At 34.6% G+C, this 16432-nt stretch overlaps 1 protein-coding gene across 10 annotated transcripts in view; it reads right to left on the bottom strand.

Moving 5' to 3' along the window:
- N4BP2 (NEDD4 binding protein 2) overlaps positions 1-16432 on the bottom strand; it is a 71316-nt gene that overhangs the window by 52113 nt on the left and 2771 nt on the right. For 9 of the 10 annotated variants that reach the window (XR_016037439.1, XR_008687123.2, XR_016037440.1 and 6 more), the window contains 5 exons: positions 15669-16008; positions 10615-11755; positions 7206-7330; positions 4615-4703; positions 1145-1221 (listed from right to left, as the gene is read on the bottom strand). Coding sequence is in view for 5 of the 10 variants with exons in the window: in XM_088836295.1 (XP_088692421.1) it covers positions 1145-1221; positions 4615-4703; positions 7206-7330; positions 10615-11755; positions 15669-15894 (1658 nt within the window). In the remaining 5 variants the exon portion in view is untranslated. Of the gene's footprint in view, positions 1-1144; positions 1222-4614; positions 4704-7205; positions 7331-10614; positions 11756-13153; positions 13247-15668; positions 16009-16432 lie in introns of those variants that run through there. The other variant, XM_055435165.2, reaches the window with a different exon arrangement.

Genomic DNA, 16432 nt, shown 5'->3' with positions numbered 1-16432 from the left:
AGTTACATAAGTAAATCCTATCAAACATTCATACTTACATAAACTCAGAAAAGAGAAAAAAAGAAAATACTTCCCAACTAACTCTATGAACCTAAAACCATCATACCAAAACCAGGCAAGACAGGGCAAAGAATAAAAGCTGTAAGTCAATCTCACTCATTCATGCAGATGCAAAAATCCTAAACAAAATATTAGAAAACCAAATCTAGTAATGTATCAAGAGGATAATAAAAAGGAATAAAATACTGATACATGCTACAACATGGGAGACCCTTGAAAACATTATGTTAAGTGAAGCTGCCAGACACAAAAGCTCACGTATGATTCCACTTACATGAAATGTTCAAAACAGGCAAATTAACAGAGACAGAAAAGCAGATTAGTGATTGCCAAGGGGTAAAGTGGAACTGGGAATGACTAGCAGTAGCAGGTACAGGGTTTCTTTCTGAGGTGATGAAAACATTCATTAATTAGATAGTGGTGACGGTTGCACAATGTTGTAAATATCCTGAGGACAAGCTGTCCTTCAGTTAGTACTGAAATCAGTTCAAATTACCAAGAAGAAAATACCCTGACAAAAATTAATTTAGGGCTATCTCTATGTGAATACAAAGCACAAAACAAAATACACTGTCTATGTCCTGAGTAACATTTTCATCCAAATTAAACAATTAAAAAAGCATAACCTTGTGGGGGAAAGCAGAGCGAGTAGTGAAAAACCCGAACAGCTAACATTTGCTACCTTTTCTGTTTACACTTCGCACTTCCCTCCAGCAATGTAAGTCACCAGGCAGCTACAACAATTTGTTCCTTCCAGTGGCACATAGTTCAGGTTTGCCAAACCCTAGTCTCTTCTAGTTTCAGATACTGTCATTATATTTTTAATAAGTAACAAAGTACTGGCTATATAAGACAACTGGAAATTTTCTGTTTATTAACCCAATTTCAGAACAAAAAGATACAAATTCTTCATAAACTGAAAAAGAGAACCTACAAGCAATACAAAATTTGTTAATTTTTAAGTGGCAAAGCCACAATCTAATCCATTTTGTTTTATTCATTATTTACAAGAGGAAAATAATCTAGATGGACTTTCTATCACTCTCACAAAACTAAAAGATTTTATATAAGCTCCAAGTTTTACCTTGCAAGTTCCTTCGGTTTGAATTTCCACCATGTATCCGGTTCCCGGAAAAGGACTTTATATTTATGTTTTTGAGACTATATACAAAAAAGATAAATGCATTTTTAAATAATTACTTCCATGAAATTAAATTTTTCCCAAATTCACAGCATGTTAAAACTGAAAGAATATAAAAGATTATCTGTCTTGAGTATGTTACCTGGCAAGATGAAGTCTCTTTGATCCAACAATGAACTTCTAGAAATTTATGCTACTGATAAAAACTTATGTCAGAGTGCAAAATTATATATACAGCAGAATATCTAGCTCATCATTATTTGTAATAGCAAAAGAATACACACAACTCAGTGTCTATTAATATGGAACTGGCTAAATAAAGGAGGATATAGTCATACAATGAAAATACATGCAATGGCTTTTAAAATCCTCTATGTGTTAATGAGAAAATGTTCTTAATGTACATTGTAAGAAAGTAAAATACAAAATTTTCACTAGAATAAAAAAAGATTAATCACACACCTGCATATGTATAGAAAACTTCTGGAAGGAGTCTCAAAAATACTACGAAAAGCATCTACCTCAAAGGAATAGGACTTTAGGCTTTCTTATGGCTTGAATACCTATCAGAATATATGCATGACTTTTATAATTTTAAAACTATTTTAAATGACAACACATTCTTTTTTTTTGGCCACATTGCACAGCTTGAGGGATCTTAGTTTCTCAACCAGGGACTGAACATGCACCCTCAGCAGTGAAAGCAAAAAGTCCTAACTACTGGTCTGCCAGGGAATCGTGGAATTCCCAATGACAGCTACTGGAAAACTATTTTTCAAAACTCTAGTATTTTGGCACAGCAATACCAAAAAAAAAAAGAGAGAAACTATTCTACCTGAACTTTTTCCATCTCAACTGATGTCAACCATCAGTTACACAGGCCAAAACCCAACTTGATGTATCCAATAAGAAATTCAATTGGCTCTACTTTTAAAATATATCCAGAATTTAATCTCTACTCACCATGACCTTCACTGCTACCACGTTGGTCTGAACCATGTCATCTCCTACTTTACCACGTTAGCCCTCTAACAAATCTCCTTCCGGCTTCCATTCTCCCCCACTCCCTAGTCTATTCTCAACAATGCCCTACAGTGATTCCTTTAACAGTCAGATCATGTCACTACTCTGCTCAAAACCCTGTTATGAACCAATGAATTAATTCCCTCAAATCTTATATGTGGAAACTCCCATTCCACCATGTGACTGCGTTTGGAGATAGGACCTTTATGGAAGTAATTAGGGTTAAATGAAGTCAAAAGTTTAGGGCACTGATCTGGTAAGATTAGTGTCCCTGTAAGAAGAGACACCAGAGAACTTGCTCTCTCTACCATGTGAGAACACAGCAAGATGGCCATCTATAATGCAAGAGAACTCTCAACAGAACTTGATCCTCCTGGACCTTGATCTGGGACATCTAGCCTCCCTAACTGTGAAAAAATAAAATTCCTCTTGTTTAAGCTATCCAGTCTATGGTAATTTTTATGGCAATCTGAGCAGACTAATGTATCTTCCATGTCACTCAAGGTAAAATCCTAAGTCCTCACAGAGACCCATGTATAAGCCTTTACATAAGTCTGCCCTGCCATCTCCCTTACCATTGCATCTCCGACCTCACCTCCCACTATTGATCCCTTCAGTTTTATGACAAGATGCCAACAGTGGTCATTACTATTTTCTGTCATTCTGACAGAAAACTCCAAAGATCAACCCAGACACTAAGGTAGGTAGTGACCCTGCTCACTTCCATCTCCTCACCTCAGCACCAAATTTCTATAACTTATTCAATGGCCGGCAATAGTCCAGGTCTCTAATTACCTAAAGGGGTATATTTAGCTCTTAGAATCAAATTAATTTTAAATACACACATACACACAGAGAAAAAGAGACTAAGCATTTAAAGACTTTTTCAACTCCCCTATCAGTGGACAAATCTTAACAATAAGTTATATTACTTAAGAGGATTCTGACTTAGGTCAACCTATATGACAGCCCACAGGGAAGATACTACTTTGCCATATACTATTATGTGTGAGTTTGTGTCACACACACACATTTATGTTTAGCCAGTAGAAACTAAGCATACTTGACTGCTTCCTATTTATCCCTAACTTACTATTTTAGCTACTTTTGTGAATGACAGTCAAGATGGTAATAGACTATTATCTCCAATCTATCCCACTCTTCTACACCTTTCATTATCTTAATAACAAAAGAAGCAAAAGGTGATCCTCTTCTCTACAGTAATTCCTGCATCTACTTCTTCATGAAGACAAAAGCATTTGGTATCTAAGATAAGCAGGAGTCCTTTATATTTCTAAGTAGAGTTGGAAAGAGTCAAGAAATCAGTATTGGAATAAAGGATTTATATTTTTAATTATTATATAATAAATAAGGGAAAAGATTACATTATAAAAGGCTGAAGCCTAAATGAAAATCAGAAAAACATAATTTGGAACACATAATTTCTTTATTTTCTACATAGGAAAATAAAGTGTTAAAAATTTTTCTAAGATGACAGCAGGAAGCTAAGAAAAACCTACAGAGGAGTCAAGGTTAAGGGGGAAGCATGTCCCCGTGGTAAATATATTAGTCGAGAAATTAGGAACTACTAAGGCCAGAAAGTGAACTGAATTTCAGCTCCCAAAGAAGTCTGTTTCCTCTACCACGCTGCAGAGAAGTAAAACCTCACTTGCTTTCAAAGGAAACATAATTTTCTTTAGCAAAGTAAAGAATCACACCTTCAAAACAGTACAAACACACTAGGCACAGCAAAGGGGGTATAAGCAGGATGTGTTAAAAATACCGCATAGCAAGTATAACATTCATTAACTAAAGAAACAAGCTGAGCTTCAATGTGCCAAACATGTGCTCATCTTGGGAGAATAAAAGAAATAATACACATACTCACAAAAGCTTCACTCATCAATTTACTCAACAGATATATATTTAGTATATGTCAGTGCTATACTTTGTAGATTCAATGATGAATAAAACAACAGCCCTACCCGCAAGAAAAATAGATGGCTTAAAACCAAATTCAGCACATCAGCCAATATTTGAACAGATTAGGAACTAAGGATATATATATATATATATATGTTTAAAGGATTGTTTAAAAAGAATATGCAGCAGATTGTGGCCTGCAAAACCTAAAATATTGACTATCTGGTGTTTTCTAGACAAAAATTAGTCAACTCATGACCTACTGATAAAAACAATGTACTTAGTACTATAACAGAAATAAGCCAGGGTGCCATGAAAGAAGAGTGCCCAAGTCAGTTTTTTAGTAGGTGAATGAATGCTAACTTACTAAAAAGTCAGGATTGTTTGCTTGAATTCACTTAAGTATTAGTATCCCCAAAAAATTCCAAACCCACTACTAAAGACTTATGACAATTTATGGTACAAACCAAAGCAACATATGGCTTCATTTCCCATGCCTGTAGGTTTGTATTATCTATTATTACAGGAGACACCTTCTTCTCAAATGCTTCTTTTGCTGAAAAACAGAAAATAAGAAATCACTTTTAATAATAATATGTTTTAAAAATCTAATCTTCTTGATTAGATTTGAAATTTCATAATTTGAAAATCATAGATATGTACTAATTTTACTCACAATTCTACTTCTAAATACGCTGAAGAAGGAAATGGCAACCCACTCCAGTATTCTTGCCTGGAAAATCCCATGGACAGAGGAGACTGACAGGCTACAGTCCATAGGGTCACAAAAGTCAGATATGATTTAGCAACTAAACCACCACTACTTCTAAATACTATTTTGAGTATAAGAAAAACTAAAGTACAGGAAAATGCTGAATAATAAATCCTAAATACTAAAATTATAATCATAAATTAAATAAAAACTGTCTGGTCTAAGTTTGATGTGTATATTAAATGTATAGACAGCATAAATAGGGGGGAAGTTTTCATTAAAACCAATAAAGACAATAATCCGATTTAAAAATGGCAAAAGATCTAAATAGAAAGCTCTCTAAAGGAGATAAACAAGTAGCCAATAAACAGACAAAAAAATGGTCAACATCATTAGCCATCTGCTGCTGCTGCTGCTAAGTCGCTTCAGTCGTGTCCGACTCTATGCGACCCCATAGAGGGCAGCCCACCAGGCTCCCCCATCCCTGGGATTCTCCAGGCAAGAACACTGGAGTGGGCTGCCATTTCCTTCTCCAATGCATGAAAGTGAAAAGTGAAAGTGAAGTCGCTCAGTCGCGTCCGACTCATAGCGACCCCATGGACTGCAGCCTACCAGGCTCCTCCGTCCATGGGATTTTCCAGGCAAGAATACTGGTCATTAGCCATCAGGGAAATGCAAATCAAAGCCACAATGAGATACCACTTAACACCCACCATCAGGATAGCCATAGCTCAAAAGATCAGATTAAAAAAAATTTTTTAATTAAAAAAAAAAAAGACAAGTGTTAGTAAAGATGAACAGAAGCTGGAACTCTCATAAACTGCTACTGAGAATGTAAAATGGTGCTCTTGCTTTGGAAAATAGCTTGGCTGTTCCTAGAAAGGTAAAACATAGACAGGTATGTTCATAGCAACATTATTCATAATAGCCAAAAAATGAAAACAATACAAATGTCCATCAACTAATGAATGGATAAATGAAATGTGGCATATCCTCATAATGGAATATTATTCAGCCATAAAAAAGAATAAATTACTGATACTTTCTACGACACAGATGAACCTTGAAAACACTATGCCAAGTGAAAAAAAGCCATTCACAAAAGACCACATATTATATGATTCTACTTGGATAAAATGTCCAGAATAGATAAACCTATGGAAAGTAAAGTAGTGGTTGCCTGGGGTTGGGAGAGAGTTAAAGAGAAATGAGGAGTGACTGCTAATGGGTAGGGGGTTTTTCTGAAGTGACAAAAATGTTCTAAATTTGATTGTGGTGATGGTTGTACAACAAGGAATATGCTTAAAACTATCTGACTCTTCTCTCACTCAATAAAGCTTTTTTAAAAAGTTCTGCCAATTAATTTCAATTTATTATTGCTGCAGTTGTTGTTACAGAAAGGCAAGTTGAACTACTGATAAGCACTCTTCATTCTCATTTAACCTTTAGAAGAATTCTGGGGAATTAGTACTATTAAACTCTTTTATAAATGAGGACACAGGATCCTGGAGAGTACAAATAACTTGCTTAAGATCACACAGCTGGTAACTGGCAAATCCAAGACTGCACTTGATCACATCAGACTGTTTTATTTTTGTGTTGGTATTTTCATATTCCTGATTTTCACTTTAATATTTAGTTCAAGAAAGAATATAGAAAAATTTAACCATGTCTAAAGATGACAAACTCAAGAAGAGCCTTCATAGTACATTTATCACAAAAGAAAGGCTACATGAAATATTGTCTGTATGTCTTAACAAGAATTTCCCATATAAAATTCAACTATTCATAACTAAACATTTCATGTTAAAACCATCTTCAGTGAATAGTTGCACTAATAAGAAAATTAAGGTTTTACCAATAACCTTCCTGCAGGTTCAGTTTGAGGGAAGTCATTTTCCACTCTCACACAATCCTCTACAAAAATTAGGCCAATTTAGGGAAGACTAGTGGTTAACAATGCAAATTCTATTTTAGGAAAATGGAACCAGACCGTGACAGACAACTGTAACCATCTTGAGCTATTTCCAGACCAATGTAGAAAGTCTGACTTACTTCTGACAAGATCTCCATTGATTAAATAAAACTTAAACATTTCAGGCAATGTTCTAAGCTATTTTACAAAAATTAACTCATTTAATCCTCATAGCAGATCTATAAGACTACCTCCTCCACTTATTATGTAATAAGAATTGCTATAGTTATAATTTTATCTATATTATATAGTTATAATTTAGAATGAAAGTTAGTAACATCTTAAAAGTTGTATGTCACTCAAAAACACTCAGCGGATTTTCTCCTTTATATTGCTCTTAATATTACCCATCACCTGATGTCTATCCTTACCACGATTCTGGTTCCATTCATGTGCTTCTCCTAAGTATCTTACATCAAACTGGTATTGTCCATTTATGTAAAAATAATCATCAGTACTAAGAATGACTCCACTTGGATTATCCTCTTGCAAAGTCCTGTGAATGATAAATATAATTATTTTCATTAATTTTTCTTCTAAATTCTCTCTCCTGATTTTTGCAAGGTCATAATCCAAATTAAAAATTCAAGTATCATTATTTAAAAGAATAAAGATACTTTATTTCTCAAACAAATCACACTGAAAATCTCTAAGCAGAAGTCTGACTCCCAAGAAAACCGACCTGAGGCAAGTCTACTTTGCCTTATGCAAATCATTATTTCGGAAACTTTTAAAAAATATTATGAAGTCCTTTGTCCTTACTATAAAGGTATGAAGGGTAACACAACTTTAAATATCAAGAAAACCAGTAACTAACAATGCTTCAAAATTTTTATCAACCACATGCATCTCCCTCATCTGGTCACTTGATACACACAGATCTACCTTACCCGCTCTAAGCTGAAGGTCATTTCCAGGTAGGCAAGTACCTTGATATTCAACTCTACTTCAAAACTAGAGGAAGCTTAGACTATTAATTTAATCTGCTCAATTATACAAAGTTAAGGACTTCTCTGGTGGTCCAGTGGTTAAGAATCCACCAGGGGACATGGGTTCAATCCTTGGTCTGGTCCAGGAAGATTCTATGTGTCGCAGGGCAACTAAGGCCATGTGCCACAACTACCGAAGTCCCAAGGCCCTAGAGCCTATGCTCTGCAATAAGTCTCTGCAATGAGAAGCCCATGCACCACAATTAGAGAGTAGCCCCCGCTCACTGCAACTAGAGAAAGCCAGCGCACAGCAATGAAGACCCAATGTAGCCAAACATAAATTTAATTTTTACAAATTTTAATAAATAAATAATACAAAGATAAGATAGTTTTATAGGGGTTTTCTGGCTCCTCTTTCTTTTGGCCACATTAGCTTGCAGGATCTTAGCTCACCAACCAGAGACAGTCTTAACTACTGGACCGGCAGGTAAGTACCCCATCTCTCTTCCTTGACTCTGGAATTTATCATCTATATAACTGAGATACATGTAAAAAATAAGCAAAGAGAATCCACAGAGACATAACAGTGTACCCTCTTGACATATATGTATATGTACAACTGATCCACTTTGCTGTACAGCAGAAACTAACATAAAATTGTAAAACAACTATATGCCAATAAAAATCTATTTCATTTTATTAATTTTATTGTATTGGAGTATAATTTATTTACAATGTTGTATTAGTTTCAGGTGTACAACAAAGTGAATCAGTTATGCATATACATATATCCACTCTTAGATTCTTTTCTCATATTAAAATATATCTTTTGAATTTGATTTTTATTAGTATCTACTAAGCAAAAATGGGATTCCCTCATAGCTCAGTTGGTAAAGAATCCACCTGCAATGCAGAAGACCCGTTTGATTCCTGGGTTGGGAAGATCCGCTGGAGAAGGGAAAGGCTACACACTCCAGTATTCTTGGGCTTCCCTTGTGGTTCAGCTGGCAAAGAATCCATCTGCAGTGCAGGAGACCCCTGTTTAATGATTCCTGGGTTGGGAAGATCCCCTGAAGAAGGGAAAAGCTACACACTCCAGTATTCTGGCCTGGAGAATTCCATGGACTCTATAGTCCATGGGGTCATAGAGTTGGACATGACTGAGCGACTTTCACTCTCACTTTAACAGAAAGAGATGCTGTTTTAATCCCTGAGCATCCATCAGTAAATTGCATTCATGAAGCTTACACTGTAGTGAATGCTCACTTGATCTCACTTTCTAAGACTCCTATATTTATCTTCTCTTTTATCTCTAAGCTTTCCCCTCTGACACTTCACATCTATCTCAGCTATCTTTTTAATTTTTAACCACACTTTAAAGATCCCTTTTCAACTGTTACCCAACTTCTCTCCTTAACTGCTTTAGTATAAATGCTTTAAGGTCTTAAGGTCTTCCACCTTTCCAGGGCAACAAAACTAGTTTTCAAGATAGCCATTTGTGGACTTCTTTCCAATAAATCTGAAAGTCTTTCTTCATCTTTCATTTCCCTTGGGCACAACAGCTTAACACTGTGGACCACTCTCTCTGAGAAAACTCAGCTGCCTATCTCTGCACTGCCCAGTTATTTCTCTCTTTTCATTCAAATATTAGCAAGCTCCAACTTTGTGACAAGCATTTCTTTCTCTTCCTAATCTCCTAATCTCTAACTGTAGCTGCTTCTGGCTCTAAGGCTTCTGAAACCTACTTCTTCAAACCTGTGTCACAGCTCTATTACTTTTTAAGGTACCCCCTTTTGTTTCAATCTTTCACAAAATCAAGTATCATAATTGACTCTAATATCTATAATATTATTTCCTATTCTTGTGGTCATTAAATCAAAGAGAAAGTCTATGTCTATAGAAGAATATATTTATAAATATATGAGTAGAATATGTGGAAATTTATTGGAAGATAAATCCAGACTAAGAAAGGACATTTAAAAAACAACTGAAAATGAGCTTATCAAGGTATACATGAGTATGCCCAAAGACTAGATAACACCTAGGATCAAATAGAAAAGACTCAGCTGAGAAGAGCAAACCATGAGAGAAAACAGATAAAACTTAGAAGGAAAAGGGAAAAACTGGCAAATAAAATAAATTAGATGTAAATATTCCGGAATTTAAAGAAGAGGATTGAAGAAACTTTGAAAACAACACCCTTTAACAAGTATCACTGAAAGTATAACGAAGTTGCCTCTAACCCTGACTCTGGTCTCTGAGACCAAGACATCCACAACATATCTTAACTACAAAAAGCACATAGATGGGATATACGAGATAAAACAACTGAGTGTACCACATTTTGCAAGAAAAAAAAAAATCACTGAAAATTTGAAGTTCTCTGATTACCAATGGTTCATCCTATGTTCTCTTCGTTCATATTATACATTTCTAAACCTTATTTAACAACAAGCTACAATTCCAAATTTTCAACTACGAGCAGTATTCTTGTTAAGACTTCCTTGAATTCAAAATCAATTACGGCCCTTTATCTATATAATCAAAGCTGAATTCATCTTTCTCCCACTCAAATTAGTTCTCTTCCACATGAACTTATTTCTTTTGATTTTACAAGCTCACAATCTTGAAATCATCTTTAATTTTTTTCTTCTATTCTGTCTCTCAAAATGATATTCTAAGACAAAAGAATTCAATAAAAACTTCTGGAGAAAACATTGCTATTAGCTATAAAGTTAGAAAAAATTAGTAAACATCTCTATGAAGTAAAAACACTTCACACACTCAAGCTGTTATAAATATTCAAGTTCACACATTACACTCATTTTTTAAACTCAATTAAACCTCATACCTTGCCAAAAAAGATTTTCCTGATCCTGGAAGGCCTCTGAGAAGAACGAGAACTAGTCCAACATAAGATGATGTCTTCTTTCTTACAACCTGAGAAACTGGAGTTTCTTGTACCTGATAAGCACTTGTTCCCTCTTTAGTTCTCCATACCTTTGTTGGGGAAGTATGAGAAATAACTGGGGGTGGAAACGTATAGTTGACAGGCCTCCAGTGTGTAGCTGTGGTTACAACAGGAGCTACAAAGCCATGGTTTGGTTGAAAGAGGTCAAAAGCAGGAATCATTGGATTCCACATTGGTGGAGGGGGAGGAGGAGGCAGCAGTAGAGGGAGAGGGGTTAGTACTGGGCAGTAATTCACATCCTTCCCCTTTGGTGGCAGTTCAGTATGTTTGTGAGGCTGGAAACTGAATTCTTCAGAAGGTACAAAAACATCAGTGACAGATGTGGATTTCTGATCTCCGCCTGTACCTATTAAACCAAGCCCTGGATTTTGGACAGCAAGGTTTAGAGGAGCCTGAAGCTCATTGGCATCCAAATCTACAGGGGCTTGAGAGAACTGAGTCTTAACACACTCAGATTCCGAAAGCTCTTTCTGAATTTGGTTGCTGCCATCCATCACAGTGTCATTATCTGCATTTAAAGAACTACTGAGAAGAGAATCTTCCAATGCCAATGTGTTATCTTTCATAAAACTTTTGGACCCATTTGAAACTGAATGTGAAGTTAAGGAATTTGAACTTAAACCAGAGACAGAATGCTCTAAATTTTCACTGTTCAAATCCATATTTTGGGTAGAAAGAATGGGAGTCATATTACTTGAATCTGAACTTATAAATGAATTTGGGTCACTAAAATTATTAACATCTTGCAAAGGCAAAGATGAGTGTGCTTGGTTTTCAGGAGAAGAGTTCAATTTCTCAAAAGCATTTTGTATTAAGGAATCTAAGTCTTCAGTTAGCTGCATGTCCAAAAATGAATCCATTTTTGAATCTTCACTCTCTTCTTCTGGAGGACACTTTTCCATTATTTCACATTCCACTGCATTTACTTGTTTCTCAGAAGCAACAAAGTTTTTTGAAGATGATTCTTCTATCTTAGCATCAGTGGCTGATAATTCTAATAGACAATCCATGGCATTTTCAACTGTACAACAATAAGAACAATAACAACAATAAAATATCTCTATATGGATTGAAAATAGTAAAATATAATTAAAATTCACATAAAATTATACTGCCTTTACATTGAATGAAATGTCAAGAAATTTATAAATATTCAAGTCATTTTTAACTTAACACTTTACTGATATTTAAGTCTGCATAGTGAAAGGTTTGAATAATGGAGACATGCAATGTTGTTACCTTCAGACAAACAGAAATAAACTAGGCCAATAAACTGCCGTCAAGTAGATATTCTCTGATGAATTTACTGAGTAAAAGAAAAATATCTGGAACTGTATACTTTAGAGTTGTTTATAAAGATCCTAAAACCAATTGATTTAATCAACAAATACCTACTACATGCTGTTTTAAGTATAAGTATTTTATTTATTAATTTATTATAATTTATTAATAAGTATTCTAATAAATCTGTTTACATGGTCCATACTATGAATTTCACTTAACACAAAAAATGTGCAGAGCATGTATTACATATCAGACATACTTTGTACAAAGATGAACAAGATAAAGTTTTTACTACACTCAAAGGATTTTTGCAGTCTAATGGAAGCAACTGAAGATGTTAGAAGACAATTATACTATAATATAGATTAAATACTGCACACTCTCAATAATATACAAATGTCTAAGCAGCCTTATAGGAAAGTAAGGAAAGATTTCACATGAGGTGATATGTAAACTGGGAGCTGAAGTTCAAAAAGAAACTCATCAATACAGAAGGGAAAGGCAAACCCAGTCCTGAAAACACACAGCATGTTTAAGCTATTGAGTTTGTTGGAATGCGAGTACACAGTAATATGGCAGATAAGAGAAGGAGATAAAACTGGAAAGGGAAATTAAGTAAAACTGGGGAGGGTCCTCTATTTCATGGTAAGAAATACTGATTTTATTTTCCAAGGGAACTTGAAGGGAAACTACCTGTCATAGCATTTGGGCCAGATGTTTTGTCGTCTCACTGAATCTTCAAATTATACTACAAGCTATAGTATTCCCAGCACAGAGACGAAGAAAATGAAGTTTAGAAAGTACATTAACTTAGCCCAAGTCACACAGATGATAGGTGACAGAGTCAGGACTGGTGTGTCGACTCCAATGCTGAGTTCTTTCCATTATAACATAAATACAAATAAATTAGAATTGTTAAGCATCTGAAATCTGAGGCTTTTTCACATTATTTTTGTGTATTATCTTAAGGAAGATAAATGTGGAAATAGCACAGCACAGTAGGTAAAAGCTCTGGTCAGGAATCAGAATGACATTTAAATGCCTACTTGCTGGCATGAACACTTTGAACAAGATAGTTAACTTTCCTACGCCTTGATTTTCTCATTTGCAATGTGTGGATAACAAAAGTACCTACCTCATAGGGTTGTTGTGAGGATTAAATGAGATAATCCATGAAAAAGGGCTGTGCACAAGGACTGGCACCTAGTAAGCACCCAATTAGTGTTCCCTTAAGAAGAAAAACAAAGAGGGATTGGAGGGGGCAAGCCTGGCAGAGAGACCAGTTAGAAGACTATAGCAATAAACGTGGAAAAAAGGAAAAATAAAAAGGGAAAAAAAGCAAATACAAGAAGAATTTCTAAGAAAAAACTGCATGATAGAAAAATCACAAAAGATCAACCAAAAAAAAATTAATGTGTATATAATGAAAAACAGTGTATGTAAAAAGTAAAAGATCAAACTATATACATAAAACACAGAAATTTTACAATGTTGAGAAAAATTAAAACAATGGCATAAAACAATGAAAAACACATGAACAATTCACACAATACAAGAATAAACAATCATAGATAAAAATGTTAACATTTCTCTTTATCTAAAAAAAAAAATTAAAGAAAAGGTAAAATCTTATTCCTAAAATCTTAAAAGAATACCACTCAATGCTGATAAGGCTGTAATGAAACCCTTATACAATGCTAGTGTCATTACAAATTGGCACATTTATAAGGTAAATTTATTTTTTAATTAATTTTTATTGGAGTATAGTTGATTTACAATGTTGGGTCATAGTTTTTGCTGTACAGCAAAGTACATCAGTTATACATATACATATATCCACTCTTTAATTCTTTTCCAGTACAGGTCAATACAGAGTATTGAGAAGAGTTCCCTGTGCTATACAGTAGGTCTTTATTAGTTATCTATTTTATATGTAGTAGTGTGTATATGTCAATCTCAGTCTCCGAATTTATCCATCCCCCCGCTTTCACCCCTGGTAACTATATGCCACATCTCTTTAGTAGGCAATTCAGCAATATGTTTCCAAGAGCCAAAAACTGTCCTTAACCTGTGATAGAAGAAAAAAACTTCGGAATTGGGAAAACACTGAAAGACAGAAAACGTTATTCATACCAAGATGTTCTTTGCAATATTAACTATTCATGTAAAACATAGCTATAATTAAATAAATTAGAGCATAATAACCCAATAGAATATTAGAAAGCTATTAAAAAATATAAAGACTGCAGTCAACTGAAAAAAATGCTCATATTAGGTTAAGTTTTAAAAGTAGAATATACAACGTCATAAATGTTATTATTCAAACTACTCAAAACATCAGTATTTATGAACGAGGTATAGAGAAGATCCTGGAAAAGAAAAATGGTTTTTGTTAGGATGTAAAGGTAACATACTGATATTTTCCTTGTACTTCTTCATTGCTATTAGTGTACGTGCAAAAATAAATTTTAAACACACCAAAATTAGGAAATATATGTTGAAGCCACAAGTAAAATTGTAAACACTATTATTTCTGAGCATCATGTAGACTGCTGAAAACTAGTTTTCTGCATACATAACAGGATAGATAAGATAGGCTCACATCACAGACTGTGGAATGTAAAAAAAAAAAAGTTTACCCCATTACCAAAATTCCCCACACCTAGAATAATTTTACTTATACTAATCATGGCCAATAGCAATACTAAACATCAATATTTAACTTACTCATCCATTTAAATTTGATAGTTTCCCCTGTCTGCAAACATACATCTAAACAATTTATTACAAGTCATTAATAATTAACTGCACTGAAGACTTTATCAAAACAAAACAAAAACTCAGTCCTTACTGAAAAAGTCCTATGAGGTACATACTGTTATTTTTCTCTTAAACAAATAAGAAAACTGAAACCCAGAGAGGTTAAGAGGTAGAGCTGGAAAATCAACCTAGTTTTCTTGACTCCAAAGACAATTTAAAATCACACTGGTCTATTGGCCTCAACTCTTAATCAGCTCTCATTTCCATAATTATAATTACCTTTTCACTCAATAAATATTTACTGAGGTCCGAGCGAGTCATTTGGTATTTAGGGGCTGGAGATACAGCAGTACAACAAAACAGTTTTTTAAATCCCTCTCTTTATAGAGTACTCTAGGTCACCGGCTCTCAACTGGGAATGATTTTGCCCCCCAGGGAACATAAGATGATATATAGAGGCATTCTTAATTGTTAAAACTGCGGGGGTAGGGTAGGGGATGTGCCACTGGCATCTAATGGGTACAGGCCAGAGACGTTGCTGAACATCCTATGATGCCCAGGAAAGACACTCACAACAAAGAATTATCTGGTCCAAAATGTCAATAGTGCCAACCTTTACGAGAGGGAAGATAAAAAGAAATAAAACATAAAAGATGAAATCTACACATACATCTTATACCTAGAACTATACATTTCTTGAAAGAAGAAATGATGCTTTATTCTTTATATCCCTCGTAATAGTAAACTGAGTACCTTACCCACAGCAGATATTCAAAAAGTAATGAACAAAATAGAAATAACGTAGTCATTTTCTATATTACTACTGGTCATGGCATAGTACATAAAACCTTTTTATAAAATGCAAAGGGTTCAAACTAAACTTTTCTCACCTTTGAAATCACATTCAGAAAGCATCAAATACACTACATCAGGATCCAGATCAGAAAACATCTCTGAGACACTGGTGAAGAGTTCTTCCTGATCAACCTTTGTCTCATACACAGAAGGAAGAGTAGTGGTTGGCTCCTCATGACTAGTAACACTGGATACAACTTCCTTAGAGTTTGTGGTCTTCCGAAAAGGATTTCCCCCAAGATTTTTCCTTCTCCTTGGCATTCTGACTTCCAAAACTAAAATGTTTCCCTTTTCTTATTTAAGATGTTTGATATTTAAGTCATACCTCAAAGAAAATAGGGTTAAATATCTTGCACAATCCAGTAGTAAAAGCACCTAAAATAGAAAGCAAGTTGAAACACTCAGACTATAGTTATAGTTCCAGACCTAAAATTGGAATGACATCTTTATTTAACTCTAAGAAAGTACCATCAACTCTGGTGGGCAGCAAAGCCCAAGAGCAGTCAAACAATTTCCCTCTCCAAAATATTCAAGTTTTTCAGGATTGAACATGTTAAAAATTAAGATACTAACAAATGTAATATAGTTTCAGAATGGTGAGTACACTATTTTAGCACAATTACTTCATTTAAAAAAACAACACAGTATTCATAATGAGGATGCCTACTGAACACCTATTTGGATGTCCAATAGGCATCATAAACTTCACATGTCCAAAACTGAGCTCCTTATCACATACTTCACACTTGTTCTTCCTAGTCTTTCCGATTTCAATTAAGGCGACTCTATCCTTCCAACT

Source organism: Moschus berezovskii, chromosome 5 (genome assembly GCF_049115385.1).
Source record: "Moschus berezovskii isolate FMDL1 chromosome 5, NW_MosBer_1.0, whole genome shotgun sequence".
Classification (NCBI taxonomy): domain Eukaryota; kingdom Metazoa; phylum Chordata; class Mammalia; order Artiodactyla; family Moschidae; genus Moschus; species Moschus berezovskii.
Note: the sequence above shows the minus strand (reverse complement) of the source record. Positions and strands in the feature narration are given on the sequence as shown.